Source organism: Larus michahellis, chromosome 1 (assembly GCF_964199755.1).
Source record: "Larus michahellis chromosome 1, bLarMic1.1, whole genome shotgun sequence".
Classification (NCBI taxonomy): domain Eukaryota; kingdom Metazoa; phylum Chordata; class Aves; order Charadriiformes; family Laridae; genus Larus; species Larus michahellis.
In genome coordinates, this window is record NC_133896.1 from 72448191 (window position 1) to 72467394 (window position 19204).

The window sequence follows — 19204 nt, forward strand, 5'->3', positions numbered from 1 at the left end:
ATCCCCTTGCTGTTGGTTAGGAACTAAAAAGGTACGCTGTAATTGTTAGCAACTATTTTCAAAGTCTTACTTTTCCCCATTGTATCTGAAATTGCTTTTTACATTTTTGTGAATGGAGGCAGTAACAACTTTTGTTGGTTTGCACAAGCAAGTGCTCTAAGTAAAATGAGAATTTCTCCCGTCATTTATTGTCAACTACAGAATAAAATCCTTGGAAGGTATTCTTGTACTTGATGACGCAAGTCTACCCAATTTCTTGTGCTGTTTAGGTCAGGTCATTTACTCAGGTAATTTACAGTGGAATGGGATGTGTTCAGAGAACAGAATTTAGTTTATGACCAAGACGGCCAGCAATTGTCTGGAGTGTGAAATTACCTTCAATGCTAGGGAAAAAAGTTACTTCTTTAAAAAAAAGACAAAATGAAAGCATTTATACCTAACTACCATTAGGAGGTGACTGTTTTGAAGACTGTGATTGATGTCCTTACAGCTACAGGAATGTCTGAACCGGCATCAGCCATAAAATTGTGTCATTTTCTGTGGTGCACACAATTAGTAGTTTTATCTTTTACAGCTTATCCCTTCCTCCAGGAGGAAAAAAAGCTTTGAAGGTCAGTGTTGGAATGAAAAGCACACTTACTAATACGCTGAAAATTCTTAGGGTAAACCAGACTGCAAAAGCTTCAACTCATTTTAAGCAGCTCATCTCAAACTACATGCATTGCTGGGCAGTTTATTACATGTCAACTTACTTCCTTACTTTAACACATTTCTCATATTACAGTAGAATCACAGAATGGTTCAGGTTGGAAGGGACCTTGAAGATCATCTAGTTCCAACGCCCCTGCCCTGGGCAGGGACACCTCCTGCTAGACCAGGCTGCTCAAAGCTCCATCCAGCCTGGTCTTGAACACTTCCAGGGATGGGGCATCCACAGCTTCCCTGGGCAACCTGTTCCAGTGCCTCACCACCATCATAGTGAAGAATTTCTTCCTGATATCTAACCTAAATCTCCTCTCTTTCAGTTTAAAACTGTTACCCCTTGTCATATTGCTACACTCCCTGATAAAGAGCCCCTCCCCATCTTTCCTGTAGGCCCCTGTACATAGTATAGGATAGGATAGGATAGGACCTACCACACTTCTCATCCAAGTCTCAAAAACAAAGAAAGAGAACAGCAAGGTCCTTTGCTCCCACAACCAAGGAGAAGACCAAAGTGGATTCTCCACCACCGACCAGGTGCTGCCGCCTGTGTCCTGCTCGGGAAGCACCAGGTGCCCCCCCAGGGCAACACCTTGTGAGGGGTGGGTGACAGATAGGGAGAGGAGCATCCAAGGAACATCACCTCGGTGTTCGTCTTCACACCATGGCCTAAGTGATACTTTTAGTATTGTGTCCAAAAACTGATGGGAGAGGGGGTAGGTCTGGGGAAAACGCAGTCTCTCACGTTTCTATGATTCTTTTTCCTGATAGGGAATGAAAAAAGGCCTGAATCTACTTTTTTATTGTTGTTTTTTAATTTTTATCTTAACCATTTGCTACCTGTTCTCTTTGGTCCCTCGACGAAGCCCATCAAAATCCCCCTCACCCCCCAGCATTCAGGCCCTGGCAAGAAGAGAAACTAAAGGCTAAATTATAATTAATTAATTAACTAATTAATTAATTATTCAGGGAGAAAACCTGTTTTGGGGTGGGTGAGCCAGAGGTGACTCAGCCCCACCCCGCCCGGGCCCTGCCCTGGCCCTGCGGGGCGGGTACGCACCGCCAGCGGAGGAAGTTTGGCCCCTACCGGGCGCCATAGGCGGAGCGCCAGAGCCGCCGCTCCCTTCCGCGCCCCAGCCCGGACCCGGCGGTGGGTCTGGATCGGGCAGGGAAATGGCGGTCGCCTCCGGCCTTGCGCGGAGCCGGTTCGTGGTGGTGGGCGGAGGCATCGCAGGGGTTACCTGCGCGGAGAAGGTAAGGGCCGCCGTCCCTCTGCTGCCCCCTCCCCGGGGGCGCCATGTTGGCTCCGAACGCCGGCCCCGGCCCTCCCCTCTCTCGGCCCCGGCAGGGGCGGGGGGTGTCATTTCAGCCGGTGAGGCCCCGCCTCGGCCTTTGGGCTGCCGGAGGGGGCTCTGCGGCCCCGCGGCGTCCGGGGTGTCGGGGCCGGTGCGCGGGCGGTGAGTGAGGCCCGCGGGCCCCGTGCAACTGCGTGTGCGCCATGGAGGCGGCCGGCCTGCGGGGGGCGCACCGGCCTGCGCGGCCGTGGGGACCGCCCGGGTGTGAGTATACACAAATGCTCTCAGGGTCCATGTAGGAACTTCTGTAGAAACAGTTTATTAGATTTATATAGCAATTGCATAAGCGTTCTGATTTGTGCAGTAATTACATACTTTGTCCTAGGGCCCCCTCCCTAATTTTTTACAAATATTTTGTCCCTCTTGAGAACAAACAAACAAAACAACACCACCCTCACACCCCACACCCCCCAAAAAAAAAAATCCGAACCAAAAAAACACCAATCCAGCCGCAGGGATTAAATGTTACATACAATATTTATATGTCTAGAATTCCTCTTTAAGAGGTTAAAACTCTTGCAAATAACCTGATAAGGATTTACAACCACCTCATAAAAAGAGGATTAGAACTTTGTAACTTGAGAAAGGTGGCATTCCGTATGCTAGTCAAGAGGTCAGGAACTTGAAGGGGCACTGCTTGTATTATTCCTCATAGCCGTAAAGGACTGTACTGCAGTTAAGGTGAAGGCTCTTACAACGTGCTCCTTTTCATAAAAATATTGCTCTGTTTTTATTGGGCCCATGTATAGGGTTGTACGTCTGTCGAGATTGCCAGTCTCTTCAGCTTTCCATGAGGTCACGCTCTAAATTCATTGCTTGGTTTCAAGGTATTTGGTGTTTTTGAAGTAACTGGAGGTAATTTTGTACTTGTCCTGGTTTGGGAGAGAGCATCTGTCATCTTGTCATTGGCCAACCTGGCCCAAACCGTGACAGTGCTATAGTGTGGAATAAAATTGTATGTATATTAGTTCAATGAGGAATATTTTATCTGTTAAAACTATAAAGCATTATAAAGACTCTGTTTCAGATGCATCTATTCTCTGGTGATAAAGTGGTATTATTTAATTTCTGACATATTGTATAAACCATATGCAGACTAAATTACAAAAAATATCAGCAGTGTTCTCCATCTTTATGGAATTGGTTTGTACAATTTATTAGTTTGAGAGTCTTTTCCTTTTATTTATGGTTAATGTAATGTGGACTCTGGTATTACAGACATTTAAATGCTGTATTAATATGAATAATGCCTTAAGTTGATTAAACTGTTCACGTAATTAAGGCTCTTGTGTATCCCTATGTGCTTGCAAGAATAAGATTTGGGTCAATATTTAATATGCTCAGAGACTTTATATTTTCCTGGAAATAATTTAGAATTGCATCTAATTGCTACGATCCTGTTTCACAATACAGTTATTTCCAATATATATTGGATGTCTGTAGTCTTAAGTCAGTAGTCTTTAAGATTGCTATAAAAGGGATTAAAATTTATTGTTTTCTTGAGGATGCTTTCTGCTGTGTTAGTGCCACAGAGTTAGGGCTTTGTTTTCTTCCAGAGCTCACAGAGTGCGCCGCTTACTGCTGTAATTCACACCTCTTTTCTTACGCTCTTTCCTTTCCCTGGCCATTATCTTTTTTCCTGGAAAACCCAAATCAGATTGTAATGTGATGATAAAGACTTGCTGCTTTTTCTCGCCTCTTAGTACCGCAGGAAGCACAGTTAGCAGTGAGAATTAGCGGTCTTCTGGCATACGTTTTAGTTCACCAAGTCCATTAGAAGTGGCATTGTGTGTCTAGAAAGATTTGTGTTGTACATTCGTAGCTGAGGGCATGCTTTAAATAAAAGAGGAAGATTGAACACAATTTCTCTCAGTTCTGGTTTTCAGCAAGTATAATTCTGTGGAACATAGTGGCAATAAACAACTTGTCCATCATATTGCATTTTGGGCCTGCATTATATGATGTCTTGTAGTTCATACTTCTCAGGCAGCTGAGAACAATCATTGTATCAGGTCTGTCTAAGAAAATTCTCATAGCATTAGTTACTTTTTGAGTACATTTTGAAATATCTGACAAAATGTCTTAAAGCTGAATTTGCCTTCAAAGCTTGAGTTAGATTTATTTTCTCTGTCACAAACTGTTGCATGTCTTACATAATTTCTGCCTTTCATGCTTATATTACATTTATTTCTGGATTGTTATGACTTACACATTTCCATATGCATGGATAAACCCAATATTCTATCTATCTGGCAGATTTCTAATTTTAGTATTTTAAAAGGTAAAGAAATGCAATAACCTTAATAATAGTGAATGAAAGTTTCAAACAACCATTAAATTGTAATAAGAGGGCAGGAGTAAGCATTTGAGCATGTGTAAGTAACACTGAGTACATAATGGCAGTCTTAAAATTTTGGTTTACCGTGTATATCAGATGATTATTACACAGAATCACAGAACGATTTGGGTTGGAAGGGACCTTGAAGATCATCTAGTTCCAACGCCCTTGCCATGGGCAGGGACACCTCCCACTAGACCAGGTTGCTCAAAGCCCCATCCAGCCCGTCCTTGGAACACCTTCAGGGATGGGGCATCCACTGCTTCCCTGGGCAACCTGTTCCAGGGTCTCACCACCCTCACAGTAAAGAAATTCTGACTTAAACCTAGTCTAAACCTGCCCTCTTTCAGTTTAAAACTGTTACCCCTTGTCCTGTCACTACAGGCCCTGGTAAAAACTCTCTCTCTGTCTTTCTTTTAAGCCCCCTTTATTTATTGAACGGCCACAGTTAGGTCTCCCTGGAGACTTCTCCAGGCTGAACAACCCCAGCTCTCTCAGCTGGCCCTCGTAGGTGAGGTGCTCCAGCCCTCTGACCATTGACCGTGGCCCTACTCTGGACCTGCTCTAACAGGTCCATGTCTGTCTTGTGCTGGGAGCCCCAGAGCTGGATGCAGTACTCCAGGTGAGGTCCCGTGGTCTGCTGGCCACACTTCTTTTTATGCAGCCCAGGATATTGTTTGGCTTTCTGTGCTGTGAGCACATGTTAACAAACCTTATCTAATTGTTCATCAACCAGTATCCCCAAGTCTTTTTCTGCGGGGCTGCTCTTAATCCCTTCATCCCCCTGTCTGTACTGATACTGCTGACTGCCCCAGCCCAGGTACAGGACTTTGCTCTTGGCCTTGTTGAACTCCATGAGGTTCACATGGGCCCATTCCTCAAGCCTGCCAGTGTCCTCCTGGATGGCATCCCTTCCCTCTAACTAATCGACTGCACCACTCGGCTTGGTATTATCTGTAGACTTGCTGAGGGTGCACTCAATCCCACTATCTGTCATTAATAAAGATATTGAACACGATGATATGTTTTCTGTAGCATTCTGTGGTTTTTCTGAGGCTTATTAGGTACGGCTGGGAGCAGCTGCTGCAGCACAGTGTGTTAATGTGTCAACTTTCCTTCCCGTTGTCTGTCAATACAAAGCATACAGCTGCAGTATGCATGAAGCACTTCAGGGATTCAGGATATGAAGTGTGAATTACACTAAGTTTTACGTAGCATCATTAAATTCATTTGTATTTGCCAACAGTATGACCATGTGAATCTCGCTGAAACCAGCAACAAGATTTCACCACTTTCACCTTCAGATTACTGTGTTAAGAGTCCTCCTTTCTGAGGTACAGGAATATGTGCTAGTCCCTTTATAGCTCAGTTGTTCATGTACAACATGAAGTGTGCTTCTTGGTGGCTTATACAGCTGTTCTGTTCACCTGTAGAATGCTGGTGACAAGGAGCCCTGTATTTTGTCTGTACCTCAGAGATGAGCGGTTTGTGCTTGACAGAGCTGATTCATTTTCTGTGGCAGAGCAATGTACATTTAAAATGGGAACTCTTCACTTGGCTTGTGGCCTGTAAAAGTCTTACATTGCTTAGTAGCACTCTGAAATGATAATCCATTCATCAGTTTAAGAAATAGCATTTAAAGTAGCCGATAGGAATCAGCATTTCCTCTGTCAAAATGAAATCTGTGAAGAATTAGTCACTACTACGCGATTAAAAAAAAAAGTATGTCCAGCAACTGGGTGTCTGCAGAAATCATATAATCGTAGTCTGTTCCTGCAGTTGGCCTTTAGAATACTGTGACAATAGTCTTTTGAGTAGTCATTTATACCATGACTGCAGTTCTTGAAGATATGGATTAAAATCTTTGGTCTCCAAATTCTGTTCATTTCAGTCATTATCCTTCCATAATCTTGAAGTAGTGCCTATCTGATAGGATTCTACAAGACTAAAGTAATGTAATAACACATATTACTTTTCACCAATAATTTTATTGTCTTAAAGTCAAAATCTATTGATGACTGTACTCACTCATCATGATTTCTGTTTCTTTACAAGCTGGCCATGGAATTCCCCTCAGAAGACATTTTTTTAATGACAGCTTCTCCAGTTATAAAGGCTGTAACAAATTTCAAACAGGTAAGACTTAATTTTTCTTATGGTAAGACCTCTTCAGAAGTTTGTATCTGTACAGATAATTTAGAAACTAATCCTAGTTCTAAATTGTAGGGGTTGAAAGGGACCTTCGGAGATCATCTAGTCCAACCCCCCTGCCAAAGCAGGTTTACCCAGAGCAGGCTGAACAGGAATGCATCCAGGCAGGTTTTGAATGTCTCCAAAAAGGAGACTCATAGATGAGAGACTTGAGAGCTCTGTGTGAGACTTGTAGAGTAACACCCAACTAAAGAATATCTTCTGAGTTTGACAATGCTGATAGTAGGGTCATGAGAATCCAGGAAAGACATTCACACATTGCAGAGATGTAAAGTCTGTAATTTGCATTGGCAGAAGTTTTAGTATCTGAAGAATAAGGGAATAGCTAAACACTATTTGAAGGCAGCAGCATTTAAGTTTTGGACATGAGGATCTTAATTTCTCGGAATTGCAAGCATGGTATGGCTTCTGGTTCCTAGCTGTGTTCCAGACTCTTTGAATATTCAACATAACTTGACTGCTTTCCAAGTTGTGGTTTGTCTCTGTGGGGTTTTTTGGGTTTTGTTTGTTGGTGGTGGGTTTTTTGCCCCACCAGTCTCTGAAATATCAGATAGTGACTACGGATGAGATGCTAAGTAAATACTTCGAGGTGATCTTGAATCTCTTTTGCCAAAACACTTGTTTTATACATCCTGCTTACAAGCTGAACAACAGTAAGCACTTTCCTGACATAAGGACCAACTACCTGCAACAAGAGGGTTTGGAATCGTTAGGTTTTTGAAGAAAACCAGATTATTTTTTTTAGACAGAATAAAAATATTTATTCCAGACAAAAATGTTTCTATAATTCTTCAAGCTATTTTGAACAAAAATTTATTTTCCCAAAATGCTGAGGAGAGGAAGATGGGAGAACATCGTTGAGTTATTTTATCAACGTGATAGCAACGAGAAAACCAGGGTATTAACACTCCATCAGGTAAGTTAAAAGTAGTGTTAACAACTCTAATAATATAGGCTACTTATGGAATAAAACAATATAGCAATTAGAGCAGCCATCACGGTTCTCCATTTTTGTTTAATCTCTGGCTTTAGAATTAAAATTCCCTGTACTCCTTTGACTCTTTACCAGGAATAGGCATGAAAAGATACTGTATATAAAAAGGAACTTTTAGCACTAATATGGTAACGTGTTTTGAGACTGTGGGCTTTATGTTGTGCCTTCTTTACAGGAAACGAACATAACACATTTTGTTAAAAGCTTTAGGAAAAAAAAATGACAAATGATTCATATTTTTAAATAACTCTCTTCTTCCTACAGGTCTCCAAAACACTCGAGGAGTTTGACGTAGAAGAGCAACCGAGTTCTCTATTAGAAAAACGATATCCCAATATTAAAGTTATACAGTCTGGAGTAAAACAGTTGAAAAGTGATCAACATGTAAGCTAATGTTTTTCTCTTTCACTTTTATGTGTTTTTTCAAATTCTTTAAGAAAAAAAAAAAATCTAAGAAACAGGTGAGTATTTGGCGCATGAAATTCTGCTGAAGAACATTCTGGTTATTAAAGTGTTAAGTTACCAAAATTAAAAAAAAATACTACCTAACTTCAATTTCACTTATCACTTTCACTGTTGTTCAAGTAGAAATATATGCAGGAGATATAATTGTTGATCAAAAATTACTTCTTAATTAAGAAACCACATCTCTTAGATTTGCCACCTTAGAGATATAGCATTGAATACCTGATTGGAATAGCAAGGAAACCAGTCAATGAAGCCAATATTGTATATCAATATAGGTGTCAAAATTTCTATAACCCTTGATTGGAGGTCTCTTTGATTCCTGAACTACTGCTTGTTGCTACAGAGACCAAAATATTAACAACCTTGTGATAAAAAAGCTCAATAATTCTTGAAAGCACCAACATTTCCACCTTTTCTTCTTTCTTTTTAGCAGAAAATATGTTGCAAGTACGAGTAGTGCACAGCACATATGTTAGTGTCTGTGTCAACTTGACGTTATTTTTCACTTCAGCCCTTATCAGAAACTCATATTGAGAACCAAAACTGGTGTTGCTCACTTTAAGTCACAGAGATATGATTCCAGTTACATTATAATTTGCAAATATTCTGAATCGGTCACAGAGAGATGATTCCAGTTAGATTATGGTTTGCTAATATTCTGAATGAATTATATTCTTGTATCATTATTATAATGTTGGTTTAGTTTTGGTATGTCTCTGTGAAAATGAATATTTCATGTATATGGATTTGGAGGATCTTTTGCCGCTGTTTTCCAAGAAACTTTAAAAACTCTCTCTGTGCAAAACTGCTGTAAACTATTTAGATTATGGTTTGGAAAACAACAAATAAGGTCATAAAATGTTAAGTAGTGGTTGTTGCACAACAATGTAGCTTGTTTAGTGCCTACCCTTTTTCTTTAGCAAAGAACAGAATTTTCGGTCTTTATAAATTGTGTTCCAGCCTGTGCCTACTTAAGTTAACACCGGTCTACTGTTGTTGAAATGTTTTGAATGAGATTCTTAACTGCTAATACATAGTAGTGCATAGGTCTACATCTGTTACTGGGGTGGGGGGACATTGTCACATAGAAAATCGGTTCTTTTAGCACAGTTTGTGAGTACAGAGTGCCACCAAGTGGTAATCTTTATATTTCATCTTTCTTGGCGTGCACTGTGTACACTTTCCATCTTATCCATCGTATATTTAGGCTTGTAAGTCTGTTTTGAGTGTAATGCAAATAACTAATGTGCAGTCAATGTGAGTAGGAAGGATTGCTCTTTAAGAAGCCAGTTACAGCTTCTAATATCTGCAAAATACTATGACATTATGGGAAAAAAAGCTGATGTTCTCGTAGATCTGTCTCCAGTTTTTTTTTTCTTTTAATTTTTATAGAAAATTTTCACTGAAGATGGGAAAGAATATATGTATGAAAAACTTTGCCTGTGTGCTGGAGCAAAACCAAAATTAATTTTTGAAGGAAACCCATACGTATTAGGAATCCGGGATACTGACAGTGCACAGGTAAATGTGTTTTGGACTTATCAGTCTATAATATATTCCTGCTTCTGGTGCAAAATACTAAAAATGATTGTGGAGTGAAATGGAGAAATGTAAGATGGTGTTTGTTGTTTTAATGTCGTACAAATTGCTGTGAAAGTTATGCAAGTTGTAATAAAACTGGATTAATAGATATCACAATGCTAATGGTCTCTAGGACAGTGAAAAGTCTCTTGGATTCTATTAAGGGTTCTGTCAGATCGGCTTACATGTAATTATTTAACTTTTCCTGTCTCAATTTGAGACTTGTAAGGCTGTATCAATAACTTCATCCCTTAATATGATAAACTTCACAGGTTTCACTAGCTTCTATAACAGATCTTGGTATAGGTAAATGTGGATCAGTAGTCTGAGAAAATCAAAATGAAAAGACTAAGAGAGCAAGAAAATATTGAAAAGGATGTAATTAATCAGTGTGAAGAAACACATGTAAGTTGTAATTGACTTTTTCTTTCTTAATGCAGGCTTTTCAGAAGAAATTGGCTCAAGCTGAGAGAATAGTAGTGGTAGGAAACGGTGGCATTGCGCTTGAATTAGTGTAAGTAAATGACTAAATTTTAAAAATACATATGCAAATAAAATCTTTAACAATTTCATGTTGAATCTAGTGTGTGTCAGTTTGGGCAAAGGTTGGCTTATAGAATTGCAACTCTTAAAGCATTTAGTGGCAAAATCAAGTACAATATTTTTTTTTCACAGTAGCAACATTTACTGTCACATAAAATTCAGTAAGCTTCAGAAGAAGCTTTGGCACAACATAAGTACATACCGTGTTTGTCTGATTTGGCACCAACCAAGATTTCTGTCAACATTATTAAGGGCAATACTGAAGTTATAAAACTTGTCTGGTTTCTGGAGACAGAAGATGTAAGAGGAATAGAGAGGCAGCTTATCTTGCACCCAGCCTAATTTAAGTTGATAGAGCGTTTGAAGTGTCTGACGTGGCCTCTGTCACAGGTAGGATATTGAACCCTGTGGTCCTGCACTCTGCTAGATCACAGAAACATCTCTTCTACACAAATATATGGTCTTGGTTTGTGTTGCAGGGAATTGCTTTTTTGCTTGCACTGAATTTTCCTCTGCCCATCTCTACCAGTTTATGGTCCAGGTAATACAAACAAGATCCAAATGCCTGCTCTTAGCAGTGGGCAGTCTGGCAAAAATGCACATTTCTCCCATTGTGGGGAGCAGAAAATACTAAGTATTACTATTATAAATTTGATCTGCCTCCCCTCGTGCCCTTCCCTGGTTCAGTTGAGGTTGTGCTGGTGAGAAACCTGTCAACTTGAAGATTTTTTTTTTTTTTAATATGTTCCTTATGTAAATATTTAGAAGCAGTCATGGATTTGATTGGTTTAAAAGTCTTGGATACCTTATTTCTAGCTTCTGGAATGAAACCTGGCATGCTTCTAGTTGTGTTGCTAAGAGTAGGATCCTTTTTGCTCACTTCATCCGTTGTTTAAATGCCCACAGGTATGAAATCCAAGGCTGTGAAGTAATCTGGGCTATCAAAGACAAAGCCATTGGGAACACTTTTTTTGATGCGGGAGCAGCTGAATTTCTCATTCCAAAGCTAACTGCTGAAAAACGAGAGACTCCAATTGAATGTAAAAGAACCAAGTACACAATGGAAGGTATGGTGTTTTAGTCTCCTAACGCTGCAGCAGCAGCAGCATTTAATATTGAAGACAGTTCTATGATCAGTTAATTTAAAAGGCCATAAATAAGGTTTACTGTTAACATCAATGACATTTCCTTCTTTAAAAAAATAAAAGTAAAAAAGCGATACAAAAACCGATCCATAATTAATGTGGACACGCAACAGCATGTAATACAGTTATCTAAAAATCTGTAAAAAATCTCCTTATTTTTATATCTGTGCCAAGTTTACATTTCATTTCCTGGATTCCACCTGCTGAAGAACCTGTTCTGTTTTCTGTAATTTTTAATGTTTTTCTAAACTATGTCAGCATTAAGTAGGAAGGTGTGCTCCTTCTAATAAGCTGTTGGAGGACCAGGTGAAACCTCACGTAACATTATCACAGATGCAGTAAAACTGCAGTCTTAATAACAGCAGTTAACTAGAACTGCGCGAACGAACATTACACAAACATATATATGACCAAAATAATAACAAAAGGAAGGGCATGGCTCTAGACTTCTGATTAGAAGAATAAATTGTAAAAGAGTCAGCCTAACATCACAAAATGGCACCCAGTGTTCTTCAAATGTATCATGGTATTTTAGAATTTGCACTTTTGTGCAGTGGAGGCGACAGTGCACATTTGCTAGCAGATGGGCATCAATTTAAATATTAGCAGTGATATTAAGCAACTAAGTCTACAGTGGGTCTCCAGAACCTTGGTGCTTTTGGAATCTGGCTGTTATGAGTCCGTGCAGGCACCTGACAGTGGCGTGGTTGTTTTGGAGGCGAGTGAAATAATGAAAGGCATAAAGTTGAAAGGTGTTAAAAATACTGGCTTGGAGTCTGATTTGGCTGCAAATTAATGGGTTTTGGGACGTTGCGCATTTTTGTCTTCCCTTCTGGCAACCTGATCATATTTCTCTTAATTGAGAATCCTTGTTCTGAATTCTGCAGGCAATGAAGTGTGCACGCTAAATCTGATATTCTTCATCTCTTTCCTTCAGGAAGTGAGGAAAAAGAAGGACCTACAGCAGTATCTGACAAACTGGGCAGTGCCTTAGGCCCTGACTGGCACGAGGGCTTACATCTTAAAGGGACTAAAGAGGTATGGTTGTAACCTGGCTTACATTTGTTTAACTGTTGCTTCAAGTGGGTAAGGATGACAGAATGTGAAATGTCACGTTCAAGAAATGGAAAATAAAAATAAAATGTGCATGAACTGATTCTCCTGTCAGAATTAAACAGGAAAATAATGTTAACATAAATAAAGTAATCTCCCGCTTAAAGAAGGCGGTCCACTGGCATGGTTTTAGCAATTTGCTCTTCAGATTGAAACAGAAATATTGGCTTACGTATTTCCGTAGGACTGGTATCAATCCTAGCTTTAACCAGAAGCAGCGGTACCTCCGTTGTCCTGATTTTTAGCTGCCATACGTACGTTTTCTTCTGTAAAAAACAGGACAGTAGGATTTGTACAGAGGTACAGGGCACATCAATCTCCTTCACAGCAGACAATGAAATGTGAAATCAGTAGTGGATGTAAGGATTGTGAAGAGTTTCATGTTTGAAATAAAGTAAAAATCCTTACATTTCATATATTTTTATCAAGTTTTTATTTATGACTTTCTTAGCTGTTAGGTGTTTGCATCTGTTAAACTTATTTTAAAAAAAGGCCCTTCAGAGGAGATCATCATGGATTCTACAGAAATGGCTTTACAGTACCAACTAAAGGATGTTTAGGATAGTCATCATATTAATCAGTGGTGTTTCAGCTGTTGAAGGCTGTGGAAATGTGTTCATGTATTGGAGAAGTAAAATTGTTCAAGGCATGAATCTGCAAAAATACTTTATAGAAACGGGTAATTTTCCAGTTTCTGTCTCAAGCTTAGAATAGGAGTAAGTGGTTGAAATATGTGTTGATGGAACAGGATATATTTTCTTTTTACAGCATTTAGAATATAAACATTGTAATCAGAATTGAATTCATCATAGAGAAATGAAGGATTTGAAATCCTTAAAGATGGAAAAGATGAATTTACTTTTTTCCTGTTCTGATAAGTTCTGAATTCACTTCCTGTAAATTCAGGGGAACTTGAATATGTTTTCTGTCATGCCAGAAAAATATAAATTGTCATGAGATTTCAAGGAACATCAGAGATCTGCTGAAAAAGCAGGGAAATTGCCATTTGCTGTGGTTAGATCTGTGCCAAAAAAGGAAAACGTGTAAGAACTCACCTAACGTGTCACACTTTAGGATGGGATATATATTTGGTTTGGGATTTTTTTGGTTTTTTTTTTCCCCCCAGTTTAGTATCGTGTCAATTCAGATGAAGGTATACTTGCTATTAAAAATACTGTTATTTGTAATCATTATGTTTACAACTTTGTCAATCTTTCTTTAGTTTTCTCATAAAGTACATATTGAAATACTATGTGAAGTAAAGAAAATACACTTACAGCAAGAATTTATCCAACTGCAACGGACTTCATTGACTTTTCCTAAGGATGAGAAAAATGTAGAACCAGATGAGGGTAGGTGCCAGTGCTGATTAGAAACAACACATTGAAGATAAAGCAGTGCTGGAGCTTGTTTGATCTTGTTTGCTGCTTTAGAGCAAATACAAATATTCCCTCCTTGTGACAGTCTGGTAAAATCTTATAGTAATAGTGGAGTTAGAGAAGAAAAAAACACAAAAAACATTTAGTGTCAAAACTGATGTAATCCTTCAAAGCAAACAGAAAAACTTATCACTTGTTTCATGAATAATTCTATCTATGAATTCCACTGAATGAAAATTACTACTTAAAATATTATTTTAATAGCCAGTTACTTTCAGCATAAGATTCTGGGAAGTCAAATCTCTGTCATTCTTTTTGCTTTTGAGGCATTTCCTGTGCATCTGTAAATTTATATGTAAAAGAATATTTGGCAGTTGTGTACATCAGAGATCAGCCCATGGGTCTGAAGCAGCGGCAGGACACAGTATTTTCCCCCTACAAATGAGGGCTTTGATTTAGGAAAACTGCGGAGAAAGTTAGTAGTAGGGCTTGGAGCTAAGCTCCAAAATCTCATTTTTCTAGTGCTGAAGGAAGGTAAGAAATGTTAGAGGTAATCTCTGTTTTCTCTGTTTTGGGGGCGGGGTGGTGGGTTAATTTATTTTATTTTTAATTTTTCCCTGCCTAATCAATTAGATATTTTAAAAGATTGGGGTTTTTCTTTTATTTTATGTCTTATAATAAAATATTAATTTTATAATTAATATAACTTCTGTTGGTTACATTCTCAGGGCAAAATTTTCCCCTTTTTCAGTGCTCTGGCCTGTATATGTGGAATTAACTAATGGAAAAATTTATGGATGCGATTTCATTGTCAGCGCAACTGGAGTTGTGCCAAATGTTGAACCATTTCTTGATGGCAATAATGTAAGCATACTGATTTCTTTTGACGTTTAAGCTGTCTTTTTAAGTAAGGTGAAATAAGCTCTTTCAGCTGGTTTCTGCTTCTGACATGGAACATTGATTGATAAAGGTTTTGAATCTTGTACAGCATTTCAAAATTGTTGGTACTGGCAATACCTAACATGATGATAAATAAATTTCATTAGTGTTCTTGGCTTATTATATTGCTGCTCATGATATATACTGATACAATATACACTGTTAAGATTAAGCCTATACAAAGAGAAAAAACATTTGTAGAATTGATTAATGTGGCAAAAGTTTAGAATAGTTTTTGTGTCAATTCTGCACCACATTCTTGCCTTACAAATCTTAAGATTTTCTCCTGGGAAGGAAGCAGTTACTTCCAGTAACTTTTATCTATGAAACTGAGCTATAAAGGTGCTTGTATTCATTGAGGGAAGTCACACTTTGAATCGGCATCTGAACACGGATGCTGATTATAGAGTTCATGGCTGCCATGGGAATTTTCAGGCCTTGAGGTCATTCTGTCTCTATGCTCGGAGTCTGGTTTAAACCCAGCCAGCAGCTCAGCCCCACACAGCAGCTCGCTCACTCCCCAGTGGGATGGGGGAAGAGTCAGAAGGGTTAAAAGTGAGAAAACTCATGGGTTGAGATAAAGACAGTTTAGGCAAAGCAAAAGCTGTGTGCGCAAGCAAAGCAAAACAAGGAATTAATTCACTATTTCCCATGGGCGGGGAGATGCTTAGCCATTTCCAGGAAAGCAGGGCTTATCGTGCGTAATGGTTACTTGGGAAGACAAGTGCCATAAATACGAACATCCTCCCTTCCTTCTTCTATTGCAGGGTACAAGATCATATGGCTTTGGGGGTATCCCTTTGGTCAGTGGGGGTCAGCTGCCCCAGCTGGGTCCCCTCCCGACTTCTTGTGCACCCCCAGCCTTGTCGCTGTGGGGCTGTGTAAGCGCTGCTCAGCAACAGCTAAAATACCCGTGTTTTTTAGGAGTCTGCCGTTAAAAAGTAACAAATGAGATGACTGCTTAACATAGATCAAGTTTAATTACTTAATTTAAATGATTCTTTTTCTTATTGCTGATCTGTGCAAATCCTTTAGTTTGCTGTAGGTGAAGATGGAGGTCTTACAGTAGATAAACACATGCACACGTCCCTGCCAGATATATATGCAGCTGGGGATATCTGCACGGCGGCGTGGGAACCTAGTCCAGTGTGGCATCAGGTAAATCAAATCATACGATTGTGCCCTCAGCAGCACTCTAATCTACAAACTAAATTACATACTATTACGCAGATGGGAGAAAATAAAGTTCAATTGAAGCGGAAAACGGTGAACAAGTAGATAATCCTGGGTGTGTTGATGACAGATAATTCTGTCTCAGTGGCTGAAAGCCAAGCTCTTCAGCCTTTCTGAGTATAATGGAAGATGTAGTATGCATTGATGAGAGAGAGTGAGTGTCGGTCATGGCACAGTGACATGTATCTGTGTTTTTAAATCTTTTTCTTTATTAGATGCGACTGTGGACTCAAGCTAGGCAGATGGGATGGTATGCAGCAAAATGCATGGCAGCAGATACTTTAGGAGAATCTATTGATCTGGATTTCAGCTTTGAACTATTTGCTCATGTTACAAAATTTTTCAATTACAAGGTAAATACACTCTAACAGTCTTCAACCACTGAGTGACACACATACTGCTTCCTTATATTCACTTGCCATTGCTGAGCAGATGCTTTCATATTGACGAAACAGTTTTCTCTGTAAAATAATTAATCTTAGTTTAGATTTTTCTCCATTCATACTGACTTCGAATGCTGAAACTGAAGAGGGCAAAGATCTTTATAGATATATTATAAATTTTAATTGGTGAATGACATTGATCTACTTTGCATCTATGTATATATTCCATTTCATTAAGGTTCTCTTCATGGATAAATTCAAGTAAGTTCAGCATGGTAACTGGTTCATTATTGGGTTTTGTATATGATATTTCAAGGTGAAGACTTTTAATTCTGTTGTGGGTTTGAAAGCCAATGAAGGGGGAAGGGTCCCTAGAGACAGAGATTTTTCCTGTTAACAGTTCTAAGCTTCAAAAGACTGATGTAATCAGCAGAAATGCTAAAAGACACTGCAATGATCTTATGAATGCTTTTTCCTTTTCCTTCTGTTAGGTGGTGGTTTTGGGAAAATACAACGCACAAGGCTTGGGTTTAGACCATGAGCTGATGCTGAGATGTACCAAGGGACAAGAGTACGTTAAAGTAGTGATGCAGAATGGCCGAATGATGGGAGCTGTGCTGATTGGTGAAACGGACTTGGAAGAAACCTTTGAAAACTTAATTTTAAATCAAATGGATCTTTCCGCCTATGGTGAAGATCTCCTGAATCCAGATATTGATATAGAAGACTATTTTGATTGAACAAAACCCCATTTCCATTTTGTATAAAGTTTTGACACTGAGTAGTATGTCTTATAAAACTGTTTCCTCAGCATTACCTGAAATGAAGGATGAATGCAAATCCCTACTATGATCTTGCGTTGATCTTGTCAAAATACTCACCGGCAAATTAAATTTATCTGTGCAGAAACGCAGCAATAAAAACAAGTGGATTATTGTTGGCAAAAAGTTTTCATCTAGATTAGGTGAGCATATAAGAAAAGGGCTGTAACAGTCTTAAAAAGAGGGCTGCACTGTGCTGTTAAGATAGCACTGCATTCACTTGAATGCGAAGTAGCCTTCAATTTTAAAAGTAAATAAAACATGTTAAAACTGGTGCCTGCCTCATAGCTCCATGTATAATTCGCCTACCATGGTTACCAGAGCCCAGTTTCCCCATGGCTTACTGCCATGCGTGTTCCTCATCTCAACCAGTAAGGCAGCCTTGATGTGGTGGGTGCTGCCTTACCTGCCTACAGCTACCTCTGGACTTGGGTGGTGTGAGCATTCGCTGGGGTGGGAAGGACCCTGCTTCCTAAAGCTACTTGCTCAGTAGGCAGTCAGGCAGTGTGTTACCATCCCACTAGCTCACCTCCGCTGCTCAGGCCTGTGAGTACTTGCTGCAGGTTTCAAGACTCCTGTTCCAGCTAATGGTACCATCTCTGTTGAGCTGGCTCAGATTAACAGGGGCCATCTTTAGGGCACAGGGTGCTCAGAGCTCACTGCCTGCAAATACATGGCAAGATGGATGCTTTATATTTTATTTTATTTTTCTCATAAGTTTATTTCTGAAATAAATGCTACTTGGCAAAGTACAAAAACTTTGACCAATGAAAGCCAGGATGAGATGTCAATTGAGAGCAGTGTTTTACTGGTTGTCACTTCAGCTGTGCAAGTAGTGTGGTAGAGCTGCACTGGTGCCTCCTGTCTGGTCTCCACCAGGATCCAGTGTGCAGTGCACTCCAAGGAAAGGCTGACAAAACAGCACTGCTGGATGTCTTCCCTGGCAAGGGCCTGTGGAGCAGGCTCCTGGATCCAGACTATGTGGGAGATGGTACTGGACGCAATTTTGAATGGGAATGCTGTACCCTGATGTGATTCTTAATAGACAACTATTACAGTCGCTTTAACGAAAACCTTCATGGGGACTATGTGTCTCAGCCACTTTCTGCCCTCTCCTAATTTCCACTGTCATGGCATATTGGTTCCAGGAAGGAGTATTTGCAGGTACTAAACTCCAGTTTGACTTGTGGTAACTAGTGACAAAGTATCTACTGTTAAGTTGCCAATGGGGGTTTAAGCAGTTTGTTTTCAATTGTAACTAGCTCCCTGGCTATATGTTTAGTTACACAAGATGCACTTGATGTGTACGTACAGGTTTGCTTCAGTCAAGTTCCTTCTTTTTTGGTTGCTAGGCATGACCTAGTGTCTAGGTGACACTAGAACTTAAGCTATTCTGTAATGTCCTCTCTGTATTCCATAGGTTGTTTCATACTGGCTTTTGGTTTTGTTCTAAAGTTGTGATTTGGGAGTTGCTGTTTGCTTAGGGTCAAACTAGAAACAGTTTGTTGTACTCTACTAAATGCAAAGTTGGCGGTACATACTGGGCATTCTCCCAGGAAATCACTATTTTTTAAGAGAATGACTGTTTAATTCAATTAATTCATTCCACTTTTGGCAAAGGTTTTAGTTAAATGATGGGTGAAATACTAAGCTTTAGTCACTGACAAGATTCTACCAGCTTTAGTCACAGACAAGATGAAGAGCATGTTCTTAATCTATCCTGTTTGTTTTATATTTAAATTGGTATACATCTGAATGTGTGTGAAACCAAAACGACACCTACCAGAACTTAACGTTTATAATGAGTTTGAACTTGCCTTACTGATCATTGGCTGCTAAGATATTAAAATAATAAAAAAAATAAAAATAATCTAATCTACTATTCAGCCTCACGTGTACCTCAGCAATGCTTGAAGTCTGCAGTAGCTGCTGGCTCTTTACCAGTCCAGCAGCAGAGTTACTTGGTCCTGGAAATACTGATCAAAGGAAGTCAACGGGT

At 39.5% G+C, this 19204-nt stretch overlaps 2 protein-coding genes across 3 annotated transcripts in view; one reads left to right on the forward strand and one right to left on the reverse strand.

Annotated features, from left to right (window-relative positions):
• The first annotated feature begins 1766 nt into the window (after window positions 1-1766).
• On the forward strand, window positions 1767-19050 carry PYROXD1 (pyridine nucleotide-disulphide oxidoreductase domain 1). 2 transcript variants are annotated; one of them, XM_074586092.1, is made up of 12 exons: window positions 1767-1956; window positions 6451-6531; window positions 7865-7984; window positions 9461-9589; window positions 10090-10163; window positions 11099-11259; window positions 12275-12375; window positions 13673-13802; window positions 14581-14693; window positions 15804-15926; window positions 16217-16354; window positions 16876-19050. In XM_074586092.1, the coding sequence occupies exons 1-12, from the start codon at window positions 1876-1878 to the stop codon at window positions 17122-17124; spliced, it is 1500 nt and encodes a 499-aa protein (XP_074442193.1). In that variant the 5' UTR covers window positions 1767-1875; the 3' UTR covers window positions 17125-19050. The 2 variants fall into 2 exon arrangements, with proteins under 2 accessions (XP_074442193.1, XP_074442202.1); XM_074586101.1 differs by lacking the exon at window positions 1767-1956 and adding an exon at window positions 2120-2261 and having other exon boundaries at window positions 16876-19044.
• Window positions 6372-19204, reverse strand: part of RECQL (RecQ like helicase) — a 34627-nt gene continuing 21794 nt past the window's right edge. The window contains exons 17-19 of the transcript XR_012586882.1: window positions 13728-13769; window positions 12623-12716; window positions 6372-6511 (exon numbers count right to left, since the gene is read on the reverse strand). The gene's annotated coding sequence lies outside the window, so the exon portion shown is untranslated. The remainder of the gene's footprint in view (window positions 6512-12622; window positions 12717-13727; window positions 13770-19204) is intronic.